Source organism: Gossypium hirsutum, chromosome D02 (genome assembly GCF_007990345.1).
Source record: "Gossypium hirsutum isolate 1008001.06 chromosome D02, Gossypium_hirsutum_v2.1, whole genome shotgun sequence".
Classification (NCBI taxonomy): Eukaryota; Viridiplantae; Streptophyta; class Magnoliopsida; order Malvales; family Malvaceae; genus Gossypium; species Gossypium hirsutum.
Genome location: NC_053438.1, coordinates 4,141,720 through 4,161,225, shown reverse-complemented (window position 1 = coordinate 4,161,225; position 19,506 = coordinate 4,141,720). Strand labels below are relative to the sequence as shown.

Genomic DNA, 19,506 nt, shown 5'->3' with positions numbered 1-19,506 from the left:
AATTTCGTTATTTATTTAGGCATGACCTAATTTCTTAAAAAAAAAGTAAAAAGTAAAAAATAAATATTAATAAATAATAATGTAAACATAAATATTCTTATTATAAATTATAACAACAAAATGAAATATTTAAACTAATTAAATCTGGTTCAAACAGATTTTAATCAATTTTTACTTAATCGAATTTTTATTAGTTCAACTGATTTTATATCGATTCAATCCTCCTCGGGTTTTATGGTACCGGTTGGACCATTAATTTTTATTCAAATTCTGACATATCTTACTAGGCATCTAATATCAAAGTTACACTATCGTTTAAAATTAAACCAGACGTTGAATAGGAAGCAGTAGCTGAAAGTTCGATCGTATCATCAATATCAGAATCTTCATCGGCGCATTGTTCAATGGCATTAGCTTCTCCTGGTGATCTAATCCACTCCAGCTGTAGTGCAGCTTGTTTCATGGCGGGTCTTTTCTTACCATTAAGATTCAAGCATCTTTTTGCTAGCTTAGCAAATGCTTCTATATCTTCTTCTGGAGCGTACATTAAAGTTTGATCAAGAACATCAAATAATGAATCCTTTTGCACTGAAAGCAGAAAAAAGGTTACCAAGCTTCTCACTTCTTCCTCTGATTGTGTTGAAAAAAAGGGTTTTTGTCCTGTCAAGAGTTCAACAAAAACAACTCCGAAACTATATACATCACTCGTTTCAGTAAATTGGTTTGATCGAAAATACTCGGGATCTAAGTAACCAAAAGTTCCTTGTACTCGAGTAGTTACATGAGTTTCCTCCAATGCAATTGACTTCGAGGTTCCGAAATCAGACACCTTTGCTCTGTATTTATCATCCAAAAGTATGTTGCTAGATTTGATGTCTCGATGATAAATAGGGATGGAAGCAGCTGAATGCAAGTAGGATAAGGCGTTAGCAGTTTCACTGCAATTCGTAAACGCATTTCCCTTGTCAATGGGAAGTCTTCAGTTGGCTCATGAACGAGTTGATACAGTGTTCCATTTGGGATGAACTCATAAACCAGCAAAGGAACTTCTGTTTCTAGGCAACATCCTAAAAGCTTAACCACATTTCTATGGTTAATTTGTGATAAAATTATCACCTCATTATGAACTGTTCAAGCCTCATTTCATCTAACATATTCTCTTCAACCAATTTAGGCTTCTTAATTGCCACAATGCTTCCATCCGTTAGCATTCCTTTATAAACAATTCCTTGGCCACCTCGACCAAGGATTCGATTCTCATTGTAGTGATCTGTCGCCTTTTCCAACTCATTTGAAGCAAACAACTGTATTTTCTCTACATTACATCCATTGTTGGACAATTGTTGTTGCAGCAGTAAGCCTCCATTCCGTTTAAAGTATTTTTGCTTCAACTTGATATACTTTCTTCTGTTTAGTACTTTGTGCAAACACCATGCACCAACTACTGCAAATGTTGTCCCAATACAAGCACTGCAACCTATATGTTATGGGAAGAATAATTTATCAAATAAGAAAAACTTTAAATATAAAGTAACATAATTCATATTTTCTACTCATAAGAAAGCGAATTAATAGTCACTTGAGCAAGTAAGTTCGAGCACTCTTAAACACACATCATCACCTTATTTAAGGGTTCTGGAGAGTTACGAGTATTGATAGAAATTATTGAAAATAAAAAGAAAGAAGTTAACAAATACCTATAATTATCGGAAAATACTGTGATTTTTCAGACATTTTTTCCGTCGCAAAGTCTACTATATGGGATGGCTTGCACATATCTTTTTCATTTGTTCATATCCATGAGGACATGATGATTGTGAAGAACAATTGCTGTCAAGAGAATCGATACAAAGCATATAACAATACCTATATGTTATATCGCAATGTTCACCTGATTCTGCAACTTAAATGAATAAAACAAAGTTAGATCCATATATAATACATCTTAATTATGGTTTAAAGATATCTAGTTCCTTTTTTGACGAAAGAAGATAATACGATACCTTTGCATATATCAGTAGAAATGTTTATGTTGCCATTGTTACCCCAAGTGAAAACACATAGGTAGCTTAGGCTCAAGCTTGTCCAACAGTATTCACGATCCTGGCTGCAAAAATGGTTTAAACCACCTATAAACTTACACAACCCACGTTTTGGTGTGGCCCATTGCAGTGTTGCGGGAACGTGCGTCACTGTCCAAGTGTCATTGCTGTTTGAATTTATTGTCTTTAAGTGAATAAAGATACCGGTGGTCAACAATAAAAGCAGATCTACACGATCTTCTACTGGCATTACTAGGATAAATACCTTTCATGTTTACAGCGAAGGAAATTAGATCAAAAGGGACATCGGTAGTGCAATTAACTTTTGACGTCACAAAATTGGCACAAATGGGTTGCAGGCATGCACGAAACGGATATTCATCCGTTAGACTATAAAAGAAAGTAGTCAAACTACCGCAACCTACGGACATGAATATATTGTACTCAGTTGAGAATAAAAACGGGGTTCCTTTTAAATTGATACTAACCCCATCAGTGTCTCCATCTTCCTTTCGGCAATTGAAATAAGTTATCGAATTGTTGATGGTAGCTGTGCCTTGCAGAACTGAAACATTAAGCAATTGCAGGTTGATGCTACTCGTATAAAGCTTTGGCCCGTCAATAGTTTCATTGTAAGTTACTCTCTAAACCATTCATTCATGTAACACCCGACTTCTATTCCAAATGGATATGGAATATCAAAATTCCCACATCTTCTAACACAACCGAGTTGCAAGTAAGGTAGTGTTCCTTCTAGGCACTGTGCGGCTGCATAAAGATAAAGAATAAACCACGACCATAAAGAGCCTTATATTAAGAGTCAGATAGCATTTACTTATTTATTAAAAAATAGACAAATTAATCATTGGACAAGGAGCAATTTGATCCTTTGTGTTAAAAAGTTAATCAATTTTTACTTTTATAGTGCTTTTACCAAGGAATCACCAATAATTAATTAATTAAAATGATATTTAATGTATACTATATTTTCATTTAAGCACTTTATTTTAGTATACATAATATTATCAATATATTCCAGGCATTGCTGCAACAATAATTTTTGTAGAAGTGATGATAGTAAGTAAACAGTTACGTACCTTCCAAATCATATAGATTCCACTCCAGAACTGCAGGGACATGCGTCGTATCGATGCTTATATCGGAGAAATTTACAGTATCCGCTGTAGAAACATCCTTAGACCGTGACATACGGAAGTCAATGTAAGTTATGAAAGCAGATGTGCATCTCTTTCTCCCTGGATTAATAACCTTCGCGGCGCTTGCCGTATAGGAAATGAGATTTCCAGAAATTAGGGAATAACAACCACTGAACTCGGAAGTCTGGCCGCTACATCTTTTTTGTAGGCAGCTAGCGATTTGATTTGGTACTTTTCAAACGTTTTACAAATTACTCCAATATGCTAACAATGTTATTTTTTTATGAACTAACAAAAATAATCAATATATATAATGTATTTTTTGTGTTTTATATGTTCAATTACTTTTAGTTATAAAAGCAGATATTACTTGAACTCGGGTTAAGAGAGTGCCTTACATTAATATACTCAATATTTCTAAGCATTTGCATATATTTGGAAGATTATACCACAAATCCATATAAATATATATATATATATGTTTGTGTGTGTTAGATACATGCATCAAATACATCTTTCATGTTAATGGAGATTTCTTTTGAAAACATAGAACTCCATAGCTTTTGCTATCCTACATTCGAGTTGGGAAGCTATTCTACCAAATGTTTCACACTTTTCACCATCGACAAGTTTAATCCATTCAAAGTGCAAATTAAATTTGTTCAACTTATATATATCGAACTCTTGCAACAAAGGGTGCAAACGAAAGCATACAAGTAAAATGAAGCAGCTTACACATCTGAAACCAAGAAAAGTAGTATAATCCAAAATGGCATACCAGTCCTGCAATCCCCATCAGGATACCCAACCTCCAAATGAAAACGGATCACGGTAAGTGTACCTCCAATCTATCAACACATTATTTTTTCCTCGATTGACCCACTCTGGTTCCGACAAGCATGACTATGCATCTAATGTCAAAGTTACACTATCATTCAGAATTAAACCAGACGTTGAACAGGAATCCGTAGCTGAAAGTTCAATCGGATCATCTATATCAGAATCTTCATCGGCACATTGTTCGATGCCATCAGCTTCTGCTGGTGATCTAATCCATTCCAGCTCCAATGCAACTTGTTTCATGGTGGGTCTTTTCTTTCCGTTAAGATTCAAGCATCTTTTTGCTAGCTTAGCAAATGCTTCGATCTCTGTTTTTGGACCGTCCTTAACAGTTTGATCAAGAATCTCAAATAACGAATCATTCTGCATTGAAAGTAGAAAAAAGGCCACCAAGCTTCTCACTTCATCCTCCGATTGTGTTGAGAAAACGGGTTTTTGTCCTGTTAAGACTTCAACAAGAACAACTCCAAAACTATATACATCACTCTTTTCAGTAAATTGACTTGATCGAAAATACTCAGGATCTAAGTATCCGAAAGTTCCTTGTACTCGAGTGGTTACATGAGTTTTCTCCAAGGCAATTGACTTTGAAGTTCCGAAATCCGATACCTTTGCTCTGTATTTATCATCCAAAAGTATGTTGCTAGATTTGATGTCTCGGTGATAAATAGGAACGGAAGCAGCTGAATGCAAGTAGGATAAAGCATTAGCGATTTCACTTGTAATTCGTAAACGCATTTCCCAGTTCAACGGAAACTCTTCATTCGGCTCATGAATGAGTTGATAGAGTGTTCCATTTGGGATGAACTCATAAACCAACAAAGGAACTTTTGTTTCTAGGCAACATCCTAAAAGCTTAACCACATTTCTATGGTTAATTTGTGATAAAAGTATCACCTCATTTATGAATTGTTCAAGCTTCTTTTCATCTAATATCTTCTCTTCCTTCAATATAGGTTTTTTAATCGCCACAATGCTTCCATCCGTTAACATTCCTTTATAAACAGTTCCTTGCCCGCCTCGACCAAGAATTCGATTATCATTATAGTAATCTGTCGCCTTTTCTAACACATTTGAAGCAAACACATGTATGTTCTCAACATTACCATCATTGTTGGAGAATCGTTGTTGCAGTAGTAAACCTCCGTTCCGCTTAAAGTATTTATGCTTCAATTTGATATCTTTTCTTCTTTCTAGAACTTTGTACAAACGCCATGTACCAAGCAGAGCAAATACCGTCCCAATGCTAGTGCTGCAACCTATACATATAATGGGAAATATAATATATGTCCAGAAAAAACTTAAAAATATATAGTAACATGATTCATATTACTAAATAAATAACCATGGCTTGAGGCTTGAGTTTTAACTTGGGATAGCGATTTTAGTATAAAATCGTATTTTTAATGAAGCCATATCTCTTTCTGTCATTAAAAAATAAAAGAAAAATAAAATTAACACATACCTATAATGATCGGAAATTTCTGTGATTTTTTCTTCGAAAAGAATGATGGATCATAGGATATGCGCGTTTTGCGCACGCACATCTCTCTTCCATCCGAGTATTCATATCCATCAGGACATGATGTTGATGATGAACAATTGCTTCCGAAAGCATCCACACAAAGCATATAACAATACCTGTGTTCTTTATCGCACTGACTTTCATCTAATCCTGCAAACATTTACGAAATGAATAAAATAAAGTCGGATTTATATATAATAGAAATACCAATTAAATAAAAGTTTATAGTGAGTCAGTCTAATAGTGAGTGATATATCTAATTTTCTTTTCTTTTGTGCAAGTTTTCCTTATCCAATCCTAAACAAAAAATGCTATAGTAATGCTTCATATGGAAAGGTCAAGTAGCAAAACCATGTGTAATGGAGCCCATCGAAATGAAGCGGGAGACTTATATGTATTAATACAATACCTTGGCATGAATCAGTCAAAAGATTTTCGTCGACATTAATATACGTTGTGCAAACACATAGATAGCTTTGGCTTAAGTTTTTCCAACTGTATGTACGACCCTCGTAAAAAAATGTGTCTGAACCACTTGTGAAACACAACCCACGCTTTGGTGTGGACCATTGCAATGTTGTGGGAACGTGCGTCAACGTAGTTTTCTTCGAACTTATTGGCTCAAGTGAATCGAGATACCGGTGGTCAACCATAAAAGCAGATCCACAACTCTTGGTGTCATTACTAGGATAAATCTCTTTCATGTTTGCAGCAAAGGAACTTAGATCGGAAGGAAGATCCGTAGAGCAGCTAATATCGGAGGCTAGAAAATTGGCACAAATGGGTTGCATGCAGGCACGAACAGGATATTCATCCTTTAGACTATAAGAAAAAGTAGTCAAACTACCGCAACCTACGGACATGAATATATTGTACTCAGTTGAGAATAAAAACGGGGTTCCTTTTAAATTGATACTAACCCCATCAGTGTCTCCATCTTCCTTTAGGCAATTGGAATAAGTTATCGAATTGTTGATGGTAGCTGTGCCTTGCAAAACTGAAACATTAAGCAATTGCAGGTTGATGCTACTTATATAAAGCTTTGACCCGTCAATAGTTTCATTGCAAGTTACTCTAAACCATTCATGCATGTAACACCCATCTTCTATTCCAAATGGATATGGAATATCAACTTTCCCACATCTTCTAAGACATCCATTAAACCTGTTAGCTAGTGCGCACAGTTCAGCTGCATAGACATAATGAACGAAGCACCCATTAATTAATCAATTAATAATAAAAATAAAATTATCGAACTTCTGTTCAATATATTATATTTTCAATTGGGCAATATCTTTTTAACTTATTTATTGTGGTATATACATAATATTTTCAATATGTATTCCCGGGATTGATGCAATAAGGAATTTTGTAATAGTGATAGTAGGAAATGATTACCTCCCAAATCGCACGGGTTCCATTCCAACACTGCAGGAACATGCGTTGTGCGGATGCTTATACCGCGGAAAAAATCCGATACAGCAACATCCTTCATCTCGCTTAAATACGAAACCAAGTAGTTATTGTAATTTATGAAAACAGATTTGCATCTGTTGCTCTCCGGCCCCGTGTTAATGACCTCCGTCACGCTTGCTGTATAGGAAATGATATCTTCAGAAATTGGGGCATAACATGTTGTAAAAGTTGTGCCACGTCTTCGATAAAGACTGAACTCAGACGTCTGGTCGCTACATCTTTGTTGTAGGCAGCTAGCGATTGGATCAGTTAGATTGTCGTGAAAAATAGCAGCCAAATAGCCGCAGCCTACTGATCCGAGTCTGTTAAATCTGCTTGAGAAGAAAAATGGACTGCCTTGTAGGTTGACACTAGCACTAGAAGTGGTGCCATTGTTACCTTTATTGTCACAATTTAGATAAATTACCGGATTGTTGACGAAGACGATGTCGCCAGACTTTGGAAAATGGTGTAGTAGCTCCAAATTGATTCGACTGATGAAAGGCTTTGGTCCATTGGTGGTTTGGTTGCAGGTTACTCTAAACCACGGATTGTAATAACAACCAGTTCTTATTCCGAACGGGTACCGTATAACTACACTCCCACATGTTTCATTACAGTCAGAACTGGCTGCTCGTATTAGCCATGGTAGCTGCAGGATGAAGTAAAACACCATGCAAATGCCCATTTTCTCAATTTCTCTCACTTTTGGTTGTTTATGAAGATTTTTGTTGGGTCAATATATATAAATGGTGTAGGAGAGTGGCGTATAGCAAATCGAATGTTCAAAGAAATTTCGTAGCTCTTGCGTTGTGTAGACCCAGTTTCAGTAGGTTTATCCCACAAGTTGGTTCAGGGGCAATCAATTTCTAACCCATGTTTTTTGACACGATACAAATTTTATCATAATACATATTTATAAAAATATTAATATTTATATAAAAATATTAAATTATTAATATTGATATAAAAAATACAAAAATTTATATAAGATTAGAAAAAAAAAGATACAAATATAAAAAAATTGAATTTATAATAATCTTTAGGAAAATAAAGATTTATTAATGTCAACAAATTATATTATTAATAAAATAGGTCTGAATGTGAATAAAAATCATGTATGACTTTCCTTTTAATAGTCATATTCGGAATATCAATATGGGATTCATGTTTGACTCAATATTTTCCATTAAAATTACGTAATGGAAGTGATAAAAGCTCAATGATGTAATTTGATTGAATTAATAAAAATTAGCCCAGTTTGAGTATTCCTCCCTTCATTTTCCCCTTTCTTTTCAGAAGCACAAGTCTTTTGAGTTTATAGCATTGTGATAAAAGATAATGGTGACATTACAGTTAATCATGGACCCGTGCAGGTTAGGTTTCGAGATTATGTTGTTCTTTACTGTAAACCACGAATTGTGATAGCAACCAGTTCTTAATCCAAATGGGTACTGAATACGAACCCTCCCACATCACATGTTTCATTACAATCAGAACTGGCTGCTTGTATTAGCCATGGTAGCTGTAGGATCAAGCAAAACGCCATGCAAATGCCCATTCCCTCTCTCACTTTTGATTCTTTATGAAGATTATGTTGAGTCGTTAAGTCAATAAATATAAGCTGGAGGAGACCGGAGTACAGCAAATTCACGTTCAAAGAAATTTCTTACATCTTGCATGGTTAGTCCCCGTGTTCTAGTAATTAATTTCGGCTTAAAAGCATGCACTAGTAGTCTACCCCTTTCACTACGTTTACCCCTCAAATATTACACCACTTTCAGCAAAACCAATATATGGGTTATTTTCAATTTTTTAATAAATTTATTTATTCTTTTTTAAAACTTGTTGTCAAAGCTGACATGGATTTTCAATATACATCCTCCAATGAAAAATAGCCACATTTTTTGTCCACATGATAGATTTTCGAATGACCAATATTGTACCTGGATATACAATTTCAAATTTATTACTATTTTTAAAATATTTATATCAATTGTTTTGTGCATACAAAATTCTAAAGTGATTTATTAAATCAAAAATTTCTTTTACGAATCGATTGCAAATCAGCAAAATAAGTTTTACAAAAAGATGTCAAAAACATTGCCTCAAAACAGATTTTTGCAAGATGGCAGGCAATCTTGAGCATATATGATTTTGATATTGAATACATCAAAGGAGAAACTAATTCTTTGCCTGATTTTATCACTAGAGAGTTTCTTAAAAAATGCCCCCCAAACTTCGCGACAAAGGAAAATGGAAAATAGAAGAATCATCCAAAACCCAAATCACCTCAAAACCAATCAAGTCATGGTATGAAATTTGTCATAAAGAATATGAGAAATCATCATCATCGTCAAAATCCTCCAAAAATACAATAATTCAAGATGCACAAGATCCAAATGAGATTGGTTCTCAAATCAAAAAATGGATTGAGTCCCTATCTCAATCTCCGGAAGTAGCATTGGTTTTTTCGCAAATGAAAGAGTAAACTCCTCTCAAACAAATTGCTGCTGAAGCAGCAAAGGTTTCAAAAAACAAAAACATTGTTTTACACAAACCAAAATCTCTCAAAAATGTTTTAAAAGAGACTTCTCTCCAAGATGTTTTTCCAAAAGAGATAGCAGTGTTTTCACAGACTGCTATACAAAAATCTTCACAATATTTTTCAAAAAAAAATTTGAAAAAATTCTTATTATGGAGGAAGAATTTTCAAAAAAACCTTCATATATACTGGCAAAAGAACTTTTCAATGGATGACATTTCAAACCATTAGATTCTCAAAAACCCCAACAGTAATATGAAAATATACTGATCCAAACTGGATCAGTATTGTTCAAACATTACACAGATCCAAAAGATCCAAATTTTATTACCAATTCAACAGCCCAAATATTAAAAATTCTTCGACCAAGAGATTGGAGTGAAAACCCAAATTCTCCAAAGAAATTCCCAGCCAAATTTACTACCAAAATAGACCATTACCCATATTTTAGCTATTGGGATTACCAAATGGCATGGTACAATGTCTTCTTAATGAACAACCAACACATGAGACATTCTTAGCTCATATATTTCAAATATGGCACCCAATTCAAATTCCCAAACTGGTTCCAAGAATGATGGAATTGGTATGGACCATCATCCTTTGAGATACTACCAGAAAAAATTCAAAACTTATGACTCAAATTATTTGACAAATTTCATCCTGAACCAAACCAAAAACACATTGACGGGACAATCCATTTTTTCTCGAAACTATGCATTTCTTAGATTGTTTCATGGAATTATTCTTATGAGCAAGATCAACATACCAGAATTCCATTATTAACTAGCAACTACAGGACTAAATGGTGGGACAAATTTAATGATGAAAAATATGATTCAAAATATTTAGATAATTTTTTCAACAAGAATCCAAGATTATGTAAGTCCGCAGCCCCGGATCAAACTATAGCAAAATTCCTTCAAGCAAAGTCGACAGCTAGTGCAATGTTAGCTCAAGCTAAGATCAAAAAAGAATACAAAAAACTCACGACCGAAATGCTCAGCTCATTGGACTCCGAAACTGAAGATGAATCATCAACATCCTCAATCAAGACTGTGGATCTTGCAGATGATACCACTTCGGTAACCATCATCAGGTCCAAGAAGAAATGACACAAGAAATGATGTGTGAACAGAAGAGATTCCCTGCAAGAAATGATGTGTGAACATGAGAAATTCCCTGCAAGAAATAATGAGATTGAGAATGAAAGGCAAAACTCGATTTTTCCATTTGAGTTGTTTCTCCAAATTTTCCAAAAGTTTCTTCAGATTTTAAGTTTAAGTTTTCAAATTCTCGTTTCTTCAAAATTTAATTTCAAATTTAAATTTTGCATTTCTCTTTTTCTCAATTGTTCAGTTAATTTTATAAAACATATTTCTTCTTTTAAAAAAGAGATTTGATTATGTTTATAATTAATTAAATTATTAATTTGTCCATTATTAATGGATAAAGATTTTAACAGGTTGAGATTTCTATTACGTTAAATAACATGATAAAATGAATATATTTTATTTTTAAAAGTAATCATAGAAAAAAGTTTACGATAAAAATTATTAAAAAATAGTTTAAAATCAGTACAGATGGAAGCACAACAATACAACCAAAACTAGAATTAGTTGGTTTTAATTTACTACCAAAAAGGAATGTTACAGCCAATACAAACGAATTAACTAAGTAATTTAACCTATTTGTTTCAAAATTAAATGTGAAGTGGCTTAATTTCTTATTTTTCTTTGACTGAATTACTCCTTACTACAATTTTGTCAACATCCCAACGTGAATCTATTTGTTTCAAAATTAAATGTAAATCGACTTAATTGCTTATTTTTATTTCAGGAGGACTAAATTACTACTAAAATTAAATGTAAAAAGGAGTAAATCACTTAATAGCTCATTTTTATTTCAGAATGACTAAATCACTACTGAGCTTATAAGACCACGCGACCAAAGAAGTTTAACCAATTTGTACCTTTGCATATCCCAACTCTTTTTCTTTTTCTTTTTCTTTTTTCAAGACTTGGGAAAGCAAACAAATTGAAAGCTTGTCTAGAAAGAAAAGTCATTGCAAACCCTAAATGAGAAACAAAATTACAGAAATGAAAGATTTGATGCCTACTACAACAAAATTGCAGTTCTAGAGCTAGGAGGACACCTAAACCCACCTGCAAATTTCCTCATGCATCGACAATGCCATGCATCAATTCCGGTCCATTTTCACTGTTTTAATCCGGTTGGCTATTATTGCCTCTATTCATCTGTTACACACCCTACTGAAGCTGGTTGCACATTCTTAATGTACTGAAAGTGGAAAAACACATGTTCATTTAGCAACCTACCATTGATAACATAAGCAATACATGGTTCTGATGCAAGATTATCAAGCACTACCTTGTGTAAGACACCTCTGTTAGCCTTGTAAGGAGGTGGACTCCACTTCTTTCTCCGCTCGTTCAGTTCAGCATCTGCCAGCTCTACATTTATGGCCCTCTTTTGAACATCTATGCTGATGAGGTCCCCATTTTGAACAAGACCGATGGGGCCACCTTCCTATAAAAGCAAATCCAATATCCAGCATCTAGATATATTAGGGGAGCAGAGCAATTCTATATGATAAAGACAAATAACCCAGGGGCATACCGGTCCCAGTAAATTCTATGTTACTCAAACTTGGGGTTGAGAGCCATTAAGGTGTGCCTAACACTGATATACTCCATTTTTTTTAAGCATTTGCATATAAACGGATGATTATACCCCAAATCCATATCTAAATATGTGTTGGATACATGCAACAAATACATCTTTTATGTTAATGAGATTCATTTGGGAAACATAGAACTCCGGAGCTTTTGCTATCCTACATTCGAGTTGAGAAGCTATTCTGTCAAATGTTTCACACTTTCCATCATTGACCAGTTTTATTCCATTGAAAGTACAAATTAAATTTGTTAACTCTTGTTTATTTTAAAATTTTCAGAACTTTGATTTTGTCAGGGATGCAGGATAAGGCATATTTTTATAGCTAAGAAAGTAATACATAAAAGATAACACGTACTAAAATGCACAACTTTAAACTTTCATTGGAATGCAAAAATATCTTGCTATTCGAGTGAGGAATTACTGCACCTGTGCTTCAGGGCATATGTGGCCTACAACGAATCCATGTGAACCTCCAGAAAACCTACCATCAGTGAGCAATGCAACATCCTGCAGTATTCGCTTGCAGTGTTTGAATCAAATACCATTTTAAAAGGCACAATAATCACATCGGCAATTACAAAGATCCAATTCAAGTTGAAAGTAAACTGTAGAGACAGTAAAAGGAATGCTCCAAAAGGTACAGGTTTTGCAACGTTTTACAGACCAATTCAACTAATTGTGCTTCTAAAATCACAGATTGAGATCTTGCATTTTTGGAAAAAAATATAGAATAGCATCTTAGCAGATTAACAAAAAAATGTAGGTCACTGGTGGAAGCCACCAGGACTTCAAATCACAATACCTTCCCAAGACCTGCTCCCATTATAGCACTTGTTGGTGTCAACATTTCAGGCATGCCTGGTCCCCCCTTCGGTCCCTCCCCTCTAATGACTACTACTTTTCCCTGGAAATTTACAAAGCATAAAATATTTAGAGCTTAGCCAATACAAATATATATACAAGGAATGCACATTCAAACTTGCATTCTTGACTGAAAGGTAAACAAACAAAGCTTATGATGAAGAACATATGTGCAATAAGAAACCCTCAACCTTGCCACTTTAAGACGATCAACTTAAGCACACCAATAAAACTCAGGGTCTCATAGTCATAGTAAACTTTTTTTCTTTTTTATAACTTGTATGTATCAAAAAGAGAAGAGAAAAATCCTGCAACAGAGTCAAACTCACAGCGTACAAGTAAAATCCACATCAGAAACAGAATGCAATAAAAACTTCTCACTCAATTGCTAATAAAAAACTCAGCACATGGAAATTCCCGTTCCCAACTAATTATATAAAAATACTATGCTGCTTGACTCACATACCTTAAAACTTGAAGGATTTTCAGAGATGGCAGCTAGCATAGCTTCCTCTCCTTCAAAGACAAGTGCAGGTCCTAAAGAACAATTTTTGCAATCATTACATATGGAGGTAGACTAGATTCTGAATTTTAAAATGTTCTAGCAGTACAATTAACATGAAGCACAAAGTTAAAATTAGAAAGGAAGGAAGAGTAAAAAGGGCACCAGAGAAATAGAGTCCTTCTTTTCCAGTAATTTTTGCTACAGAACCCTCAGGTGCAAGATTCCCTCTTAATATTTGGATGTGCCCTGTTTTCTTAATGGGATTTGACACCGGTCTTATGATATCCTGGAAACGAATTTTGAAGATTGATCAGACTAATTGCATCTTCCATTCAAGAAATCTCGATTTTAATATGTAGAAGGAGCCTAGCCTATTTTGGTGAAAAATAATCAGTACAACCAACCTGTCCATCAGGAAAACGAGGGTAGCTTTGTGCATTTTCTGCCATTGTCTTCCCGGTCACTAGAGTGGAATTATCATTGTATCAAAAATATTGAATATTTAAGCTCCGATATTGCAATAAACAAAGAAATGTAGTAGAATCCAAACCGGCATACCAGTCATGCAATCCCCATCTAGATACCCATGCTCCAAAAGAAAACGAATCACGGCAGGTGTTCCTCCAATCTATCAAAACATTATTTTTTCCCATGTGTTGAAAAGATAGAATAGACAACATATACCAGGAAAGCTATTAGAGTTATGATCCATAAGCTCTGGAGGAAAAATGAAACTTGAAAGAAACGAATAATTTAGAAGATAAGCAGTTATTTATACCTTGTGTACATCCTCCATGACATATTTGCCACTAGGCTTCAAATCAGCCAGAAAAGGAACCTCATCACTAACCTTCTGAAAATCATCAAGAGTCAATTCTAGACCAACAGACCTGCCATGATAATTCCACAACTCATTTCCACAAAATTCCAATAATTTTGAGACCCAAGGGATATCTGGCATAAAGTCTTACCTTGCTATGGCAATTAAATGTAACACAGCATTGGTTGATCCACCTAGGGCCATGACAATAACCATTGCATTACGTAAAGATTTCTGGGTGATAATATCCCGGGGTTTTAAATCCATTTTCAACAATTCTAGTAGATACTTCCCAGCCAAACGGCATTCATCCAATTTTAATGGGTCTTCAGCAGGTATTGAAGAGCTTGTCAGGTAGAAAATGAAAATGTAAGAAAAAACGGCAGAATGCCAAATTCACAATCAAAATGATCCTGTGCCAGCATAGTTGTACCTGTAAGGAAGAGACATTCCCATAGCTTCAATTGCAGAAGCCATGGTGTTTGCAGTATACATCCCCCCACAGGCTCCTGCTCCAGGGCATGAGTTAAGGATAACATTCTTTCTCTGCTCATCACTTATTGATCCACTTACATACTCTCCATAACACTGCATGGCCAATCAAAAAATAAAAAGTTACAAGGTTATCAAAATACTGGTATTTTCAGATAAATCATGCCATAAAGATTAATCTTCATATATTAGCATATGGTAGAAATTTTAATGATGTTGCTTGATCTTGACAAACTTCAAACAGTCAGTTGGCCTTATTTTAATCCTCAAAGTCATAAAAACAGGGAAGAAGAACAAGAGTGAAAAGCAAAAGCAAACTCTGCCCCTCAAGGGTGAGTACCACTTCAGTTCAGAGACAGAGTAAAACCAAAATAAATGTAACAAGAAAGAGCCTCAAAGTTTCACTGTGTTAGCACTAGAGATGAACTAACTGAACTCACAATCTACAAACTCTGTCAATACTTCAATTCTCAAGCAGAATTTTGGAGTAATAGCAAATAGAAAGATGTGACATTAGTTATTACCAGAAAATGCAAGAGTTATCCTTATTCAATAAAATAACTTCCAAAGACAAGGTAAATAGAGCGTCACCAATTACAAAACAAAAAATAAAGTATAAAAGTAGGCACTTATCTAATATACACCACCATGAGGTTGATTGTACACAAACACAGTGTCCACGTACAAAAACTCCTCCAATTCTAGAAATGGAGATTTAGCTTTATATGTTTTATTTTAGTCTTAGATTGTAATGCCTTCATATGTACTTACCAAAAAAACCATAGGTCATGGAAAACACTGCATGTATTTATCTAAGTGTAATTATCTACATAAAAGAACATCATATCCTCGTAATTTCCCAAGTTCCACACACTAATCCAAGAAATTTTATTGCAATTGTCACTCCTAAAATCAAAGAATTAACAGACACCAAGGGTCTGAAAAATGTTAACTTGAGAGAGGCACAGCAACTCCGAAACCAAGCAAAATATCCAGCTAATATGAAGGTATAAAGAGAAAGAAGAAATAAACTAGCATAAGAACATTCCTATGGCATATCATTGTGCTTACCTGGAAGGCAGATACTATATCGTATGTATTGCCTTGAAAATGACCGGGCTGCAAAAAAAGAAGTATAAAAATAAATAACTCATTGAAATGAAAATATGATGACAATGAAAGGGAGAACCAGAGCAACAGATTGTACAAATTTGATTTAACACAGATTACTGCGTGATGGCCTAATATATTTCTGTTTAGAACTTAGAATGTTTAGACTTAATTTTTATATAACCTATAACAAAATTGCCAGTACACCCACATGGTATACTAAGCCAGGTGCATACATTTTTTTAATGGTGGGTATGCATTGATTAGAAAATTCATGCATATATAATATATATACTGGAACTTAGAAAGAAAACAAGCATTCATTTGGATGAATACTTTCCACTTTGAAACCAATCCTTGTGGACTTATCTAATGTAACAAGGGTGAAATGTGAATTTGTTTTAAGAATTTTAAAGAGCAGCATTGATTTACCAAAGAACACTTGCAATAGAAAGTTATAGGAGCAAAACTAATAGACATAAAGCCTAAATGAGGCTTTTGCAACTGAAGAAAAAACAGCAGTTGATCTACAACAGTTAAAGTAGACAAAGCAAAGCAGCAAACCTTGATGGTTCCACCATAAACCATAAGACTTGGCCGATTGAGCCTCCCCATTGCAATAATTGTACCTGGCATCTAAAGAACTAGCTAACATAAGATTGAGATGGTTGTAAAATTGTTAAAAAAATCAACATATTTCACATTATAATTTATGATTGTTGAATTTTTCTTGAAACACAAAAGAAATAAAAAATAAAATAAAAAACAATACCACTACTACATTTGGATAATAAAGCTTACATTTTTATCACAACCAGGAATAGAGATATTCCCATCATACCACTGAGCACTCATAACAGTTTCAATACTATCAGCAATCAAATCCCTTGACTGCAAACTGAAGCACATCCCTCTCGTCCCCATCGAAATCCCATCGCTGACCCCGACCGTATTGAATCTAAACCCAATCATCCCGGCCTCCTCAACGCCCCGTTTCACTTCCTCCGATAGCTTCAACAAATGCATGTTGCACGTGTTCCCCTCGTACCAGACCGACGATATTCCCACCTGGGGTTTTGACATGTCATCTTCCGATAATCCGACACCGTACAACATGGCCTGGGACGCGCCTTGTGACTTTGGCTCCGTTATTCTCGAGCTGTATTTGTTGAGCTTTACGGCTGAGGGAGAGGGAGGGTCTGCTGTTACTGTTGCTTGGGATTGTGCGGTAACGCGAAGACATTGGAGGCGGTAGGGAATAGCGGTGGCTGGCTTTGTGGCGGGGAGGACGGTGGTTCGGGGGGATAGAAATGTGGCTTGCATGGCTGCGGCGGCGGAAGTGAGGGTTTAAGTTGGGGATTAGGAAAGCTGCAACCCTTTTGCTTTACTGCTTGTAAAAAGTGACTGTGCTAGGCACATATCATGCTCGTGCTTTACACTTCATCTATAACGTATAATCAACTAACAAACAAATTGGACCCAGAAAGAAACAACAAAACAAACAAAAAAGTTTGGCTCCTACCCTTATTTTGGGGGTTAAATTCTATATTAGTCCCTGTAATTTGCAAAAGTTGTGATTAAATTTTACTATTAATCTCTATACTTTTTGAATTGATCAATTTTAACCCTATACTTTCAAATTTTAAAATTTTAACCCTGAATCATGACCCAACTAGAGGTGATCATGGATTGGGTTACCCTACCCGGCCCGACACCCCCCCAAAATGGGAGGGTTCGGGTAAAAATATAGGCCCGAAATATGGGTTTGGGTAAAAAACGAGGCATGTTTAGAAAACTAGTCGGGCCTTAGGTAAAACTTTTTTGGCCTGGCCCGGCCCGAATTATATATTAAATATATATTTTTATTTTTAATCAAATATACCTCTAATTCTGGTTGGTTGATTATATTTTTCAGGTTTTTGATGTTATTTTGGTGTTGTAAAATTTAATATGGGCCGGTCAGGCTGGGCTCGAGCTTAGCAATTTTTTTTTGGCCCATATTTTTGGCTGGGCCTAGAAAACGGGCTTAAAATTTTGTCTGGGCCGGCTTGGCCCATGATCACCTCTAGAGCCAACCAGTATAGTTAAATGTCATGTATAGTTTTGACCCATATTCTCTAATTGGATCCTTTTTAAGTCATTATACTTTTCGAATTTTAAAATTTTAATATTGACAAGAATAATTATCATTAATTCATTAACTGAATTTTTTTAGTGAGTAATATGTGGGAATAACAAGCTGACGTGGAATTACACATATCATAATATGTTTGTCGCATCAGATTTTAGAAATAACAAAACTTAGCTAAATGAACTTAGCAATTATCATTTGGCGAGAATTGAAGTTTTAAAATTTAGAAAATACAAAAACTAAAAATGATCAAATTAAAGTATATGAACTAAATCCATAACTTTTGCAAAGCACGGGGAGCAATAACGAATTTTAACCTTACTTTTTATTCATTGTTATATTTACAAGTTCGATTTTGACAACTCATTGATAAATTTACACATTTGAAGGGTGACAAAATCTCAACTCCACAATACTCTATTACGATCAAGAGTCTGTTTTGTTTTACGAATTTGAAGCTCTCGAAAAGTTTGAAAAATCTCGATCCAGCCACGACATCCTATAAGAAATAAAATAATAATTTAGTTAAAATATAAATAAATACTTCAAATAAAAAATATTATGAATTAAAGAACTGTAATATAAATATAACTATTTATTGCTTGCTATAATATTGTATATATACGATTAGATATTGGAATTTGCTCTTCTATTTTTTATATTGCATTTAAAGTGTATATATTAGCGATGTTATTTTTAAGAGGTAACAAAATTAATCAATATATAATCCACATGTGAATTTTTTTTTTGTATTTTAAATGTTCAATTATTTTTAGTTTAGTTTAACTTAATTTAACTTAATTATTTTCTTTTATTTTAGGCTTTAAAATTCTTTTTTTTCTTATTCAATATCCATTTATTAAGCATAGCTCAAAGCACAATTTTTTTAACACAGTTAGGCCATGCTTTAAGCATGTAATCCTTCTTGAATCATTCTTGTCATTAATAGTGTATTATTTAGTGAAACATAAGAAACTCCAAATAAATATAATCATTCATGCCATTAAATTCATGTCATTTGCCACTTGTTGATCACACATCAGCTATTTTTGTCTCCTCATAAAAAAAACTAAAGTTGTTAATGTTTTCGGATAATTTGTACAGCATTTGACAAGTTCAAGTATTAAATTAGACAAAAAAAAACCCTCTAGGTACCAAATTAATAAAACGGGCTAAGTTTAGATGCTAAATTGGACAAAAAAAATTAGGTACTAAATTGGATAAAAAAATTAAGTACCAAATTAGAAAAAAAAAATGTCAAGTTCAAATACCAAATATTATATACTAAAATAAAATATACTAATACTAGTTTTTTTACCAATG

General features: G+C 34.3%; 2 protein-coding genes and 1 pseudogene across 2 annotated transcripts; all 3 read right to left on the bottom strand.

Moving 5' to 3' along the window:
• Window positions 1-283: 283 nt before the first annotated feature.
• On the bottom strand, window positions 284-3,251 carry LOC107927691 (putative wall-associated receptor kinase-like 11; annotated as a pseudogene).
• Window positions 3,252-3,845: 594 nt separating this feature from the next.
• Window positions 3,846-7,837, bottom strand: LOC107927690 (wall-associated receptor kinase-like 8). Its single transcript, XM_016858799.2, has 4 exons — window positions 6,963-7,837; window positions 5,974-6,753; window positions 5,505-5,714; window positions 3,846-5,298 (listed from the first exon to the last, which is right to left on the bottom strand). The coding sequence occupies exons 1-4, from the start codon at window positions 7,705-7,707 to the stop codon at window positions 4,103-4,105; spliced, it is 2,931 nt and encodes a 976-aa protein (XP_016714288.2). The 5' UTR covers window positions 7,708-7,837; the 3' UTR covers window positions 3,846-4,102.
• Window positions 7,838-11,442: 3,605 nt separating this feature from the next.
• On the bottom strand, window positions 11,443-17,513 carry LOC107927784 (dihydroxy-acid dehydratase, chloroplastic). Its single transcript, XM_016858898.2, has 14 exons — window positions 16,854-17,513; window positions 16,617-16,688; window positions 16,014-16,061; window positions 14,884-15,038; window positions 14,602-14,796; window positions 14,409-14,520; window positions 14,189-14,258; window positions 14,035-14,093; window positions 13,793-13,916; window positions 13,592-13,662; window positions 13,067-13,168; window positions 12,691-12,771; window positions 11,956-12,114; window positions 11,443-11,865 (listed from the first exon to the last, which is right to left on the bottom strand). The coding sequence occupies exons 1-14, from the start codon at window positions 17,373-17,375 to the stop codon at window positions 11,815-11,817; spliced, it is 1,821 nt and encodes a 606-aa protein (XP_016714387.1). The 5' UTR covers window positions 17,376-17,513; the 3' UTR covers window positions 11,443-11,814.
• Between the last annotated feature and the right edge of the window lie 1,993 nt (window positions 17,514-19,506).